Source organism: Capra hircus, chromosome 15, assembly GCF_001704415.2.
Source record: "Capra hircus breed San Clemente chromosome 15, ASM170441v1, whole genome shotgun sequence".
Taxonomy (NCBI): domain Eukaryota; kingdom Metazoa; phylum Chordata; class Mammalia; order Artiodactyla; family Bovidae; genus Capra; species Capra hircus.
Genome location: NC_030822.1, coordinates 53,281,264 through 53,297,042, shown reverse-complemented (window position 1 = coordinate 53,297,042; position 15,779 = coordinate 53,281,264). Strand labels below are relative to the sequence as shown.

Sequence of the window (15,779 nt, the reverse complement as noted above, 5' to 3'; positions counted from 1 at the left end):
CTAAGAGGGATGAGGTGGTACTTCATTGTAGTCTTGACTTGCACTTCTCTCATGATTAGTGACATTGAGCACCTCTTCATGCGCTTATTGGCTATTTGCATATCTTCTATAGAACACTATTTATTCAAGCCCATTGTGCATTCTTTAATCAAGTTGTTTGAGGTTTTATTGAGTTATAGACTTTTTAATATAACGATATAATTTTTTAAATCAGTAATGTGATTTACAAATACTTTCCATCACTCTAGGTATTGTCTTTTCACTTGCACTTGAAAAGTATGCTCCATTTTTTCCCTCTGTGTAACTTCAGAGTACCCTTGAGGATCTGCATCCTCTTCACCTGACAAAAAAACTGCAACCCAATCAAAGACAGCATATTTGAACACACTGCCTGGCACCTAATAAGAGCTCACAAGTTTCAGTTATTGTTAATGCTACTGTTGCTTCACAGACAAAAATGATCTATGAAGAATCATAGAAGCTGTTTCAGTAAGGCACATCGGTGGGAAAAATAGAAAGCATAAGTCCGTAGATGCCTAAGCAGCGCCAGTGTTCACCCCCTCATAGCTACTGCCGATACATGGGTTTCCCAGGCCCGTTTACTCCTACCGACCTCCGAAACACCGCTCTCCCTGCTCAACGCGACCCGCCCCCAACACAACCAACCCCTAGGCCGCTTCCGGCCACTTCCGCCCGTCCGCAGCCAGTTAGTGCATGCGCTGTGGGAATGTTTGCGCGCCCGCTCCCAGCACAGGGCGACACACCCAGCTTCCGGCGCCCGGATGAAATTGCACACGGCTTGGCGCCTAGTCATGACGTCAGTTCCGGTTGCCTTGCTGACTCGGAAGTGGGAGCTCTTCGGCCACTGAGACTCTGTCGTGTCGTCGCTGCTGGCCTTTCAGGCTCTGGTAAGAGAGGATATAGCTGGAGGGGAGGGGATCGTTGAGTCTGCAGTGTGATTTTTTTTTTTTTCTCCTAGTCGGATGCCAGTCCAAATCTTTGCACGCTTACCTCCTCCAAATTCTCCTGTCCTTTCCTGAACACTGGCTCTCCTTCAAGAACTTCGACCCTGTCTGGTTTGGGAACCCCTTACAGTGCTCCTGTTTCTGGCATTTCTGCCCCTCTTTGCCATTCCGCTCCTGGAAAAGGCCAGAATCCTGGCCTTGCATTATCTTTGGCTTTCCTTCTCTAGAACGTGCCCCTAGTGGGTAGGTCTCCCTGTGTGCCGCGAATCCCTTATGGAACCTGGGGCGATAAAATATAAAGAGTAGACAACAGACACCCTGGTGCCAAAGAAGAGAAAATTAAACTTGGGTCCCTGTAGTCAAACCAGTTGAATCCATATGGCAAGGTGTTGACATTTGTTAAGGCAAGTGATCATTCACCCCTCAAAACTCTCCTGTTACTCTGCTTCTTGCTCCCTCAGCATTTGGGTTTAGAGGACACTTCTAAAATTAAGTAACCGAGCTCAGAAGCTTGTTTGATGGGTATTCTCTTTGGAATCAGCTTTTCACTCCAAGAACAAGGATATGTACGTTTAGTCTCACTGCCATAGGCTGTTTTGGTCTCACATGGGAGCCCTCATATAAAATGGGACCCAGGAAGGAATGCTGTCTGCTTTGCAACTTGATGAGATCCTTCTAGTTTGATGTAATGGAAGGATCTGTTGGCATGTAGAGGCCTGAAAGGGTTATTGGGTGGAGAATGTAACAGTGAAATAATTTTTTTAATTTCTTTTTCTGTTTGATCTATGTATTACTCTGGGCTTCCCAAGTGGTGCCATGGTAAAGAACCCACCTGCTAATGCAGGCAGGCTCAGAAGACTCGGGTTCCATCCGTGCCTTGGGAAGGTCTTCTGGAGTAGGAAATGGCAACCCACTCCAATATTCTTGCCTGGGAAGTTCCATGGACAGAGGATCTGGGTGGGCTACAGGCCACGGGGTCCCAGAGTGAGACACAGCTGGGCAACCGTGCGGGTGCATGCACACACACGTATTACTCTCCAGGAAAGAAACCTTGTGGAGTATGATTTAATAAAGCTTGATTATGACAGTCTCATTTTTGTGAAGTATTCCAAGTATTTCTGTTTAAAAGCAATACCAAGTTTGATGTTAAAACATTTATGTGGTCATGTCTTTAAAGGCTGAAAGTGCCCCCTTAAGAGGATTAGCCATATTCTTTATAAACAAAAGATTAACTCACGGGAGGGCAAGAAGATTGTATAGGACTGGAGGTAGACAACTTTTATAAATATAGAGCCTTGCAGCACATCTATCAGAAATGTGTTTTTAAAGGGGATGTACTGGGGGAATTCCCTGGCAGTCCCGTATTAGGACTCTGCACTTTCATTGCCAAGGGCCCAGATTCAATCCCTGGTTGGAGAATTAAGATCCTGCAAGCCTCACGGCCAAAAGTAAATAAATAAAGAGGATGCATTTTAAAAATCAAATCCAAAAACTTCTAAGAATTGGCAGATGTGTCATGCCAAAGGCTGATGACAGGATAGTGCTTTATGGTATGGTAGTTGAAAGGAGATTATAAATTCCCAGTGATACTGAATATTAAACAATATCAAGGTTCCATTTTATCAGACTTTTCTTTTGGAGTGGGTCACATCTGGGTGCTCTTTTTACATTTGTGAGATCCTTGACCAAATCTAAACTGACATCCCTACAAAGGTTTCATCAAATGATCCTCCCTTTTCATGTAAAATTTTCCTGGTTGCACAGTTAGCTCTTTGTCCATGAAAATAGTTGTTGCACAGATTTGAAGTACATATGAGAAAGATGAGCTTAATGAGGTAGGCAAAGCCCTTTTTGTCTTTCATCATGGATGACAACAGAGCTTTATTTCCATTCTCTGTTCTACACATACTGAGATACCAAAGGGCCACAAGTGTCTGGCCTGATACCTTGACCTTCCACTGCAACCCAAGACAAACAGTAAAACCCTTACCTTAAAGTAGGACTGTGGGTGCTGCTATTGATTACAAGAAGGTCAGGAGTAATTACATGTAAGATTGACTCATTTGATGCATGTTTTGGATTTTGTGTTTATGGAATATACCAGACACAAGAAAAAAAATAATTAGGTATGAGCCTGTACTCATACTGCTTACCTTCTAGTAAGAAAGAAGATCTACATTAGGAATACAATGTAGAAAGTTATAAGTCCTGTTGATATAGATAAAATGTCATGGGAAGCTAACTTTTTGTGGACCATTTCAAGTCTTTATGGAATTTGTTGCAATATTGCTTCTGTTTTATGTTTTGTTTTTTGTGTTTTACTGTGAGGCATGTGGGGTCTTAGCTCCCAGACCAGGGAGGACAAGGAATTGAACCTACACCCCCTGCACTGGGAGGTGAAGTCCTAACCACTGGGTTACCAGGGAAGTCTTAAGCTAGCTTTATGTAATGTGACAGTGTATTATTGAGAAAGGAGGAAATAATGCCATTTATGATGATAAATCCTCTTTATGTTTCTTGATAGTCTTAGAGCCCATATATGTTCTATGTTCCAATTCTTGGCTTTTGATTTCCTTCCTTTTTGCATAGATGGTGCAAGTGATGCATCTCCTTTGTACTAATCTGAACTCTTTTCAGTTGTATTTTTAAAAACTCATTTGAACTGGCTCCCACAGTGTAGGGAAATCTATTGGCTTTTTTATACCTGAGAAGGCTCTCTTTCCATCTCACATGTCTTTTCCTACATGTTGGTTTAGTTTTAGGCTAGGCCTTCACTAGATGGTGGAAAGACGGCAACTCCAGGTTCCTGTCTTACCAGCCTAGTGACCAAAGCAGGAGAAAAAAAAGTTTCCTTTTTTGTTGGTTTAGCCAAAGGCCTGAAGCTAGTGTTCACTGATTCTTTTAGGTTGGTGCAAAAGTAATTGCGGTTTCTGCATTGTTGAAGTTTACCACTTGATATTGGAATACATTCTTAAATATGGTTACGTTATACATCATTTTAATGTGCATTTCTCCCTTAATTTTTTTTGCTAATGACTTATTACTTGCTATTTATTTTATATTTATTTTAGACTATGTAAATGATGTTAGACAAAAGCAAATTTGAGCGATTTTCTTATGCAAGTTCAAAATAGGTCGTAAAGCAGTGGAGACAACTCGAAACATCAAACTCATTTGGCCCAGGAACTAATGAATGTACAATACAGTGGTGGTTCAAGTTTTGCAAAGGAATTGAGAGCCTTGAAGATGAGCGTAGTGGCCAGCCATCAGAAGTTGACAGCAGCCTATTGAGAGAATCATCAAAGCTGATCCTCTTACAACTGCATGTTTTAAGAAGTTGCCAAAGAGCTCAGTGCTGACTATTTTCATTCGGCATTTGAAACAAATTGGAAAGTTGAAAAGGCTCGATAAGTAGGTGCCTCATGCACTGACCGCAAATCAAAAAAGTCGTCCTTTTGGAATGTCGTCTTCTCTTATTCTATGCAACAAAAACGAACCATTTCTCGATCAGATTGTGACATGCAACAAAAAGTGGATTTTATATGACAACCAGTGACATCCAGCTCAGGGGTTGCACTGAGAAGAAGCTCCAAAGCACTTCCCAAAGCCAAACCTGCACCCCAAAAAAGGTCATGGTCACTGTGGTCTGGTGGTCTGCTGCCAGCCTGATCCACTACAGCTTTTTGAATTCTGGAGAAACCATTACATCTGAGAAGTATGCTCAGCAAATTGATGAGATACACCAAAACCTGCAATGCCTGCAGCTGGCATTGGTCAACAGAAAGGGCCCAATTCTCCACAATAGCTCCCAACAACACATCACACAACCAACGATTCGAGAGTTAAATGAACTGGGCTATGAAGTTTTTGTTTTGTTTTTTTAATTGAAGGATAATTGCTTTACAGAATTGTGTTGTTTTCTGTCAAACCTTAACATGAATCAGCCATAGGTATACATATGTCCCCTCCCTCTTGAACCTCCCTCCCATCTCCCTTCCTATCCCACCCTTCTAGGTTGATGCAGAGCCCCTGTTTGAGTTCCCTGAGACATACAGCAATTTCCCATTGGCCATCTTATTTTACATATGGTAATTAAGTTTCCACGTTACTCTCTCTTCCCTTCTCCCCATGTCCAAAAGTCTGTTCTCTATGTCTGTTTCTCCATTGCTGCCCTGCAAATAAATTATTCGGTACCATCCTGCTGCTGCTGCTAAGTCACTTCAGTCATGTCCGACTCTGCGACATAGACAGCCTCCCATCAGGCTCCCCCGTCCCTGGGATTCTCCAGGCAAGAACATTGGAGTGGGTTGCCATTTCCTTCTCCAATGCATAAAAGGGAAAGTGAAGTTGCTCAGTCATGTCTGACTCTTAGCAACCTCATGGACTGCAGCCTACCAGGCTCCTCCATCCATGGAATTTTCCAGGCAAGAGTACTGGAGTGGGGTGCCATTGCCTTCTCTGACCATCCTTCTAGATTCCATATATATGCATTAGTATACAATATTTATCTTTCTTTTTCTGATTTACTTCACTCTGTATAATAGGCTCTAGGTTCATTCACCTCATTGGAACTGACTCCAATGTGTTCTTTTTTATGGCTGAGTAATAGTCCATTGTGTATATGTATAACAACTTCTTTACCCATTCATCTGTCAGTGGACATCTAGGTTGCTTCCATGTTCTAGCTATTGTAAATAGTGCTGCAGTGAACATTGGGGTACATGTGTCTTTTTCAGTTTTGGTTTCCTCAGGGTATATGCCTAGGAGTGGGATTGCTGGGTCATAGGGTGGTTTTATTCCTAGCTTTTTAAGGAATCTCCATACTGTCTTCTGTAGTAGCTGTATCAATTTACATTCCCATCAACATTGCAAGAAGTTTTGCCTCATCCACCGTATTCACCTGACCTCACACCAACCTACTAGCACTTCTTCAAGCATCTCAACAACTTTTTGCAAGGAAAATATGTCCACAACCTGCAGGATGCAGAAAATGCTTTCCAAGAGTTCATCAAATCCTGAAGCGTTTATGCCATAGGAACAAACATTTATTTCTTGTTGGCAAAAATGTGTTGATTGTAATGGTTCCTATTTCAATTAATAAAGATGTATTAGAGCCTAGTTATAATGATACAAAATTCATGGTCTGAAACCACAATTAGGTTTGCACCAATCTAACAACAGGCCTTGCTAGAGAATCATTGCCCACTCCTGAATCAGTCCCTTTGGCTAGAGACTGCTGTATTCTTTTTGGCCAAGCCAGATTCATATGCCCATTCCTAGAGCTAGTGGGTGAGGTCATCCCTTCTGAACACATGAACTGGGAGCAGAGTGGATCCTCAAAGGAAAACTGGGGGTGTCATGTTGAAAAAAGAAATTGATATTTTGGAGACAGAAAAATAAAAAGAGCTCATTACACTTTTTGCATTCCTCTGGGTACCTCAGGATAGAGGTAGGGTGGTGGTTAGCTAACAGTGACACAATTCTTGGTGCTTCTACATGAATTAAGGGAAGTAAGTAAGGGCAATGCCAAAGAATGTTCAAACTGTCATACAGTTGCGCTCATTTCACATGCTAGCAAGGTAATGCTCAAATCCTTCAAGCTAGGCTTCAACAGAATGTGAACCGAGAACTTCCAGAAGTACAAGCTGGATTTAGAAAAGGCAGAGGAAACAGATCAAATTGCCAACTTGCTTTGGATCATAGAAGAAGCAAGGGAATTCCAGAAAAACATCTGTTTCATTGACTGTGCTAAAGCCTTTGACTGTGTGGATCACAACAAACTGTGGAAAAGTCTTCAAGAGATGGGAATACCAGACGACCTTACCTGTCTCCTGCAAAACCTGTGTGCAGGTCAAGAAGCAACAGTTAGAACCAGACGTGGAACAAAGGACGTCAAGATTGGGAAAGGAGTACATGAAAGCTGTATATTGTCACCCTGCTTATTTTACTGCTATGCAGAGCACATCATGGGAAACACCAGGCTGGATGAACCACAAGCTGGAATCAAGATTGCCGGGAGAAATATCAGGAACCTCAGATATGCAGATGACACCACCCTAATGGCAGAAAGTGAAGGGGAATTGAAGAGCGTCTTGATTAAGGTGAACAAGGAGGGTAAGAAAGCTGGCTTAAAACTCAGCATTCAAAAAACGAAGATCATGGCATCTGATCCCACTACTTCATGGCAAATAGATGAGGGAAAATTGGAAACAGTGACAGATTTTATTTTCCTGGGCTCCAAAATCACTGTGGATGGTGACTGCAGCCGTGAAATTAAATGACACTTGCTCCTTGGAAGAAAAACTATGACAAACCTAGACAGCATATTAAAAAGCAGAGATATCACTTTGCTGACAAAGGTCCATATACTCAAAGCTGTGATTATTCCAGTAGCAATGTATGGATGTGAGAGTTAGACTATAAAGAAGGCTGAGCACCAAAGAATTGATGTTTTCAAACTGTGGTGCTGGAGAAGACTCTTGAGGGTCTCTTGGATAACAGGGAGATAAACCAGGCAACCTTAAACGAGTTCATCCCTGAATTTTCATTGGAAGGGTTGATGCTGAAGCTGAAACTCCAATACTTTGGCCACCTGATGGAAAGAATCAACTCATTGGAAAACACTCTGTTGCTAGGAAAGATTAAGAACAGGAGGATAAGGGTGCAACAGAGGACGATCTGGATGGACGGCGTCATGGAATCAATGGACATGAGTTTGAGCAAACACCAGGAGATAGTGATGGACAGGGAAGCCTGGTGTGCTGCAGTCCCTGGAGTCACAGAATCAGACACAACCTAGCGACTGAACAACAGTACAATGTTTAAAGAGAAGGAAAGACCTCGTAAGGATTGTTAATTCCAACTTTAAGTATGCTATCTTTCTTTTTTGCATGATTAAGCTAAATTAAACTATACATAATAAAAAGTAAAATACATAGAGCAACATCTAACCTTTCAGTTCTTTGAAGTAGTCAAGGCCAGCAGCATGCTGAGACGAGACTAGACTGTCATTACAGCTCAGTAATCATTAGCTTTTAGGCAGAAAGCTCAACAGAGGAGCACGAAGCAACAGGTAGAGATGCCTCAGAACTGTCAAGAAGTGTTATAGTCTCTCTCCAAAAAAGAGTAACTTTTCTGACTTGTATTAGCTTTTGTTAGTGTGATTCCATAAGGAGTCTTACCTCAATTAAAGGTAAACCAAATGTTCTTTTTGCCTCCTGTCTTGTATCCCTGACCCCACTGCTTCTAAGAACCTCTGTCCTTGTAGCAGTTCAGCATCCTCGTAAGCAGAATATTCATACCCTTTGTCTCTTCTCACCCTTTTCAGGGTTGTATTTCTATGCTGTGGCCTTAAAATTTCAAAAGGGGAGAAAGCCTTTCAGGGAGCTCTGCTCATCCCGCTATACCCCTGAGTCCCCTTGGCGCTTGGATGAGGAAATGTTATCAGAAGAGTGCAAATGCAGGCTCAGTCAGCTCCTCTAAATACCTTTGAGGTATATATCTATTTCATATTACACACCAGGAATTGTGTTTCTTCAGTATTGTAAAAACCAGAAAAACAGGGAAGATTAAATGTAGAATTAAGCAAAGACCATTTCGTTCTTGGAGGAAGAAACATCAGTAGTCATAAGCCAGGAAGTAGAGATGGATGGCTTAATATAGATTTAAAACCCATGGTATGCTCCTAATCTGATTCCTATCCTGGTTTGCAATTCCACCTCTGACATATAGGCTTCCATTTAGTTTCTGTGTAGCTGAAGAGTTCCTGGCTCCAACCCGCAAGTCACAGAAGCCTGAGCAAGCACAAGCACCACTTTATGCTCATCCTGAATGAGAACTAGTCAACCAGCCTAGAGATTTGTGAGAAATCCATAGTTTCTGTCATGTTTAAGTGCCACTTTGTTGTTACACTAGTAGCTCAGTTTCCTCTTTGACTTAAATAATCCTATTTAACCTATTTTTTAAAAAGGTATAGCAAATAGAACATGTCAACAGATAAATGCATTCCTGAGCATCTTTTAAGTTTCTTGGTTTTAACCACCCCCAAATCAGGCCAGCTTCTCCAGTTGGTCAGTTTGTAACCATTTTGCCAAAAACGCCTTAATCTTGGAACAAAAGTTGGCAAGTCTTACTCAAAGCCTTTTAAAATACACCATAGTCAAGGAATGGGAAAAGAAACAACTATGATTTTATCACAACTGTTGTGTTATCTGCCCTTCCACGTCTTAATACCTGTCCTTTCTATAGCCCCTCCCCCTAGGTCTGGATGGAGGATACTTTAAAGTGAAATGACAGACCAGGAGAATAACAACAACATCTCAAGTAACCCCTTTGCTGCTCTTTTTGGCTCCTTGGCTGATGCCAAACAGTTTGCAGCAATCCAAAAAGAGCAGCTGAAGCAGCAATCTGGTAAGTGGAGGAGCCAATAGCAGCGGATGAGATGACCTAGAATGGGGTCTTCCCAAATTAAGTATTCTTTGGGTCCTTAATTGCAACTGGCATTTATATTTAGGGCAGAAGTTGGTATTTTGTTCGTATTTGTTGTTTGTTTGGTTTGGGGGACTTCTTGTCCTATCCCTGGCTTAAAAAGACCAGAGAACAGGTGGTTCTGGAGTAACAGATGCCCATCATGCTCCCAAAGCTGTCAAGCTTTCTTGTTTTACAAATCATCTAGCGAAAGATACTTAACAAAGATGCTAAAAACATAGGAAACTGAGGTTATAGTGGTAGGTGCGGGAAACAAGTCACATGCAGCTGTAGACAGCAGGTGTGTTAAAGGAAGACTTAGAGCCTTCCAGCCTATAGAGAAATGAGATTTGTTCTTAAGCCCAGTGCTTCAGAGCCTTATCTCAAGCAAAATGCTTCTTTCATAGCTTACTGCTTTTAGAACAGAGTTCTAGGAAAATCTGACCCTTATCCTTCATGTGAAAAAAATTAGGACATCTTACTAATCAGAAAAGTGATTTTCCTCATCTGGGACCAAAGTAAAGATCAAGTCTAGCTTCCTCCCTATAGGTAATATATGAATTAGAAGAATTAGGATGCTGTTTCCCAAATATATTAGTTTTCTGAGCATATGCACAAACTTTCAAGCCAGAAATTGCTCCCTTTCTCCTCCCTCCAAAAAAATGTGTTTTTATTTTTAGGAAAGGAGAAACAGTTATACTTTGCCTTTATTTTGTTTATTTCAGAAGCGTTCAGATATGTACACTTCTGTGTACATATGGCCTTACTCTCTGATTAGGATTGAATAAAAAAGAAGTGAGAGCAAGACAGATGAGTAGTAGACAGAGACAGATGAAACAGAAGAAACACATGTAATGCTGACCTTCTTAACATGATGGAAAGAGGAAGCTCTGAGTCTCAGTCTCTGAAAACTTTCCCAGATTTCTAAAATATAGGCTCAGAATGGGAACCCTTGGATTAGGAGATTGTAGGAGATTGAAGAGTGTAGAATTGGAAAAATAAGGAAATGAGAAAAAAATTTTTGAGTATGTGGTTGAGGGAAATTTTGCTAATCAGCACCTGTCACTCTTGGAGTTCAGAGGAGACCTTAATGGTATAGGAATAGAGCAACTGAACACTCATCCCTCTGGCCATAAACAGACATAAGGCTGGCTAGGACTGGGAGCATTGCAGTGGGAACAAGTCAGGTGCATGCCCTTCTGTTACTATTTTGGCACCTCATCGTCTTAGTTTGTTTACACTGAGTTTGCCAGGTCACCAGGTCTAACCTGTTTTCCTCCAGCAGTTAGTACTGTCACAAAACCTTTGACCTCCTGTATTGAGCTTCACTTTTGCTCAGTTCACCACACTGAAGCAACTCTGCATCACAGCCAAAAATAAATCACAGAATTTTGCCCAAGCATCACAGCCAAAAATAAATAAATAAAAGCCAAAAATAAATAAATAAAAATTTAAAAGTAACAAAATAAATAAAATAAATAAATAAAAGCCAAAAATAAATAAATAAAAATTTAAAAGTAACAAAATAAATAAAATAAATAAATAAAAGCCAAAAATAAATAAATAAAAATTTAAAAGTAACAAAAATGTGTTCTCTTAAAATCAGGGAAAAGCCATGTATTTAATATAATTAAAGGCCTGTTGATCTATTAGATAATTCTTTGCTCACTAGGATTCTGTAGGGAAGATAGTGTTGCTACTTTTGGCATTATGGAATACAATTAATTATGAGTAGAAAAAATAAAACTTTGTTTTTGAAATATGGTAGATTTTATAACCAGGGATTTCAGAATTCTGTACTTAAGATGTTTCCTGATATAACTCAATAACAAAAAACCCCAAATCAATTTAAAAATGGGCAGAGGATCTGAATTAATATTTTTCCAAAGATGACATATAGATGGTCAACATCTGCATGAAAAAGTGCTCAACATCATTAATTGGAGCAATATAAATCAAAACCACTACATGCTTGTTAGAATGGTTATTATCAAAAAGACAAGAAATAATAAGTGTTGGCAGGGTTGTGGATGTGGAGCAAAGGGCACTCTTGTGCACTGTTGGTGGGATTGTAAGTTGGTTCAGCCACTATGGAAAATATCAGCATGGAGGTTCCTAAAAAAATTAAATATAAAGCTACCATATGATCCAGCAATTCTACCTCTGGGTATTTATCCAAAGAAAACAGAAACACTAATTGGAGAAGATATATGCACCCCCATGTTCATTGCAGCATTATTCAGGTGGACAGTAGATGGGCCTTGAGGGCACTGTGCTGAGGCAAATAAGTCAGAGAAAGACAAATACCATATGATCTCACCTACACTGGAATATTTAAAAAAAAAAACAAAAAAAACAAGCAGACTAGATTTGGAGTTGCCAGAGGCAGGGGTTGGGGGTGACAAAATGGGTGAAGAGTTCCAAAAGGTACAAACTTCCAGTAATAGGCATAAGGATGCAGTGAACAGCATGGTGACTGTAGTTAACAACACTGTGTTGCATGTGTATTTGAATGTTGCTAAGAAAGTAGCCCTTAAAAGTTCTTACCACAAGAAAAAGAATTGTAGCTATTTATGGTGACATAGGGGCTTCCCAGGTGGCGCTAGTGGTAAAAAATCTACCTGCCAACTCAGGAGATAGAAGAGCGTGTGGGTCAGTCCCTGGGTTGGGAAGATCTCCTGAGGGAGGGCATAGCAACCCACTCCAGTATTCTTGTCTGCAGAATCACATAGACAGAGGAGCCTGACGGGCTACACAGTCCATGGGGTCGCAAAGAGTTGGACACAACTGAAGTGACTTAGCACACACACGTACCGTGACAGATGTTAACCTGATTTATTGTGGTGATCATTTAACAATATATACAAATATTGTCATGTTGTACACCTGAAACAAATATATGCCAATGATACCTTAATTTAAAAAAAAACAAGATGTTCACTGACTTGAGATGTTCACTAATAAGTTAACATCCAAAATTAACCTCCCCCACTTGGTGACGTTTATCATGCATACTTGGTTTTCTCTTAAAGAGAGGATTGTAACTGTTAATGACTTACATTTTCTGACAGATGAACTCCCAGCCAGCCCAGATGACTCGGATAATAGTGTGTCAGAGAGCCTGGATGAATTTGATTACTCTGTGGCTGAGATCAGCCGCTCATTCCGTTCACAGCAGGAAATATGTGAGCAACTCAACATCAATCACATGATCCAAAGGATCTTCCTCATCACTCTGGACAACAGTGAGTTACAGATTTGCAGCCAATGGATTCACTACTCTGTCTTTCCTGCTTGGGCTAAGGATTGACTCTTAGAAACTTACTGTATCTGATGGTTAAACAAACCCACCAAACTCCCAGGAACACAGGGTTATTTTATATTTTCAAGGAAGCTTTTGTTAAAGCAGTATTTTGACACACATTCAACTTTCATTTCTGTTTTGATTCTGACTGGACTGTGTAGCTTCTGCTGCCTTTTCTACTTTGAAAGGGCTGTGGGAGTGGTAGCCAAGTCTGTTTTCTTCTCAGAGGTGATCTAAACATTTTGATGCAAGCCCCAAGAAGAATTAGATAGTGTTTCCCCTCTGTGCCCTGTCTGTAGTTAAACCCCCAAACTACTGCTGATGTCTGGGATTTACGCTTAAAATGTTATGATGTTAGGTTTATAACAAAGCACGTGCTCTTTGGGGTGGGGGTGGGGGGTTTAAATCTGTAGATACTGTTCTGTGTGTCAAGATCACTCTGATATTACCTGAGTCAAACTTCGGATTCGAGAGAAGTGCTGTCAAGATCAGTTGTCTGTGTAAGGCAGAAGCATTATTCTTAACCTATCAGACTAAAACCATTTCTCAGGTGACCCGAGCCTGAAAAGTGGGAATGGCATCCCCAGCCGGTGTGTGTATTTGGAAGAAATGGCAGTAGACCTGGAAGATCAAGACTGGCTTGATATGAACAACGTAGAGCAGGTACCATTCTTCCATTCCTTACATGTGCCTTCAGTAAAAATCAGCCATGCAGCTGAATTCTGCTCCCCATTCTCCAACCATGGCTTTCGTAGCTCTGTCTCTTAAACCGTCTGTGTTGTCCCTCTTTTGGATCTGCTCATCTACCCATGGTCCCATGTCCAAATCTACCCATCCTGCAAGACACAGTTAACAAGTCATCCCATTTACAAAGTTTCACCAGGTGAAAGTTGTTATTTTCTCTCTGGGCACTTACAGTAATCTCTTGCATCTCTTACAAGAGTTGTCTCTTTCCATCCCATGTAGTGGCTTTTCTGTGTACCTCTCTTCTCTCTCCCATAGACATTTAACTTATTGAGGCCAAGGCCCCTCTCTTTCTTTATATCTTTTTCAAAATCAAAACTACATTCTACCTTACAAGTGCTTAATTAATATTAAACGGATGAAAGTTTGGTAGGGAAGACACTTGACAACTTGTAGTTTAACTTCATACATTTAAACTGTCTATATAAAGTCGGAGTGAAATCAGCAGTCATGAAGAGTAGTAGATTTCACAAATAAGTTTAATCTCTCATTCTCCACACTATTCAACAAATATTCTTTTAATGCTTACTCTGTGCTTGGGACTATGCTAGACACTTAAGCTTGCTTTAGGATAACAATATAAACAATTAAATTTGTATACATAATTTTTTTTAATTGAGGGATAATTGCCTTACAATGTTGCGTTGGTTTCTGCTATACAACAGTATGAATCATCTGTAAGTATTAATATACATAAATCCCCTTCCTCTTGAGCCTTCTCACCAACCCTCCCCATCCCACCTCTCTGAAACTGAGCTGAACTGCCTGTGTTATACAGCAACTTCCCACTGGTGTTTTATTTCTCACATGGTAGTATATATGTGAGTGCTACTCTGTCAATTCACCCCGCTTTCCCCTTCCCTTCTCTGTGTCCACAAGTTCATTCTCTGTGTCTGCATCTATATTCCTGCGCTTTTTTCCCTTTTACATTCTGTGATTCTCGTAATTACCTGCGTCAAAATTATCTTTTATGTCTTGATGCTCTAAAACTAACTTTGCAGTGGACAGGGATGGAGGTAGATAAATCAGGAGTTTGGAATTAACAGATACACACTACTGTATACAAAATAGATAAACAACAGAGACCAACTGCATAGCACAGGGAACTACATTCAATATCTTATAATACCTATAATAGAAAAGAATCTGAAAAAGAATAGATGTGTGTGTGTGTGTGTGTGTGTACCTAAATCACTTTCCTGTACACCTGAAACTAACACAACATTGTAAATCAACTATACTTCAGTAAAAAAAATAAAATGTAAAAATAAGTTAAAATTTTTAAATGTATTTATTTATGTAAAATAAATAAAAATGTCATGCAAAGTTACATTAACTTTGCAGTGATTTAGTATTCTTGGTTCTTTGTTTTTCCTAATAGGCTGTCTTCACTCGCTTATTACTTCAAGATCCAGGCAACCACTTGATTAACATGACTTCTTCTACAACATTGAATCTCTCTGCTGATCGAGATGCAGGGGAGAGGCACAGTTTTTGTTACCTTTATTCCTGCTTTCAAAGAGCCAAGGAGGAGGTAAAGAAATCATTGCCATTAAGTACTCTTGGCTATGACGTAACCCAGAGGATTGGATCAGTGTCTGTTATATTAGTTTAATATATGATGTATACACTATGATGTACTATGATGTATACATCATAGTGTATCTGGAACTGGGTATCAGAGGTCCTGTTAAGTTTGTTTTCTGAAGTTTTAATCTCTCCTTTTCTGTGGCTTGGGGTCTTCCCCTTCCCCAGTTAACAGATGCCTCTTATTCTTTCTACAAACGTCTTAAAAAAAAATCACACCTTTATAAAAAAAAAAGATCTGATAAATTCATTTCTACTGAGGTGTGTATAACAGAGTAGACTAAGCTTGATCACTTCCAGCAATAGAATTTCTAAGAGGTGATTCCTTAACCCAAGGAATGAACTCATGGCTTTCCAAGCATCCATAGCAAAGCCCTACTGTTTTGAGACACAGTGTCTTTCCCCTTCTGTTTGCTGTATCTGCCCTTGTGCCAGGTCACAGAGCTAGCATCTTCCCTCTCTTTGTTGCTGTTTCCAGATTACCAAAGTTCCAGAGAACCTACTACCCTTTGCAGTACAGTGCAGGAACCTCACTGTGTCCAATACCCGAACAGTCCTTCTCACCCCAGAGATCTATGTTGACCAAAACATCCACGAGCAGCTGGTAGATTTGATGGTAGAAGCCACCCTAGGAGGCCGTGAGTATATAAGCAAGATCTGTGAGCATCTGCATTTGATTTCTGTAACATTCCTCTGATTGCATTAAAAGGCCT

General features: G+C 40.4%; 1 protein-coding gene across 2 annotated transcripts in view; it reads left to right on the top strand.

The window, feature by feature from the left end:
• The window catches only part of UBE4A (ubiquitination factor E4A), a 37,493-nt gene continuing 22,516 nt past the window's right edge, over positions 803-15,779 (top strand). The window contains exons 1-7 of one of the 2 annotated variants that reach the window (XM_013969509.2): positions 811-908; positions 8,293-8,458; positions 9,213-9,374; positions 12,503-12,676; positions 13,286-13,398; positions 14,861-15,013; positions 15,545-15,704. In XM_013969509.2, coding sequence (XP_013824963.1) covers positions 9,254-9,374; positions 12,503-12,676; positions 13,286-13,398; positions 14,861-15,013; positions 15,545-15,704 — 721 coding nt within the window. In that variant the 5' untranslated portion in view covers positions 811-908; positions 8,293-8,458; positions 9,213-9,253. Of the gene's footprint in view, positions 909-8,292; positions 8,459-9,212; positions 9,375-12,502; positions 12,677-13,285; positions 13,399-14,860; positions 15,014-15,544; positions 15,705-15,779 lie in introns of both variants that reach the window. The other variant, XM_005689513.3, reaches the window with a different exon arrangement.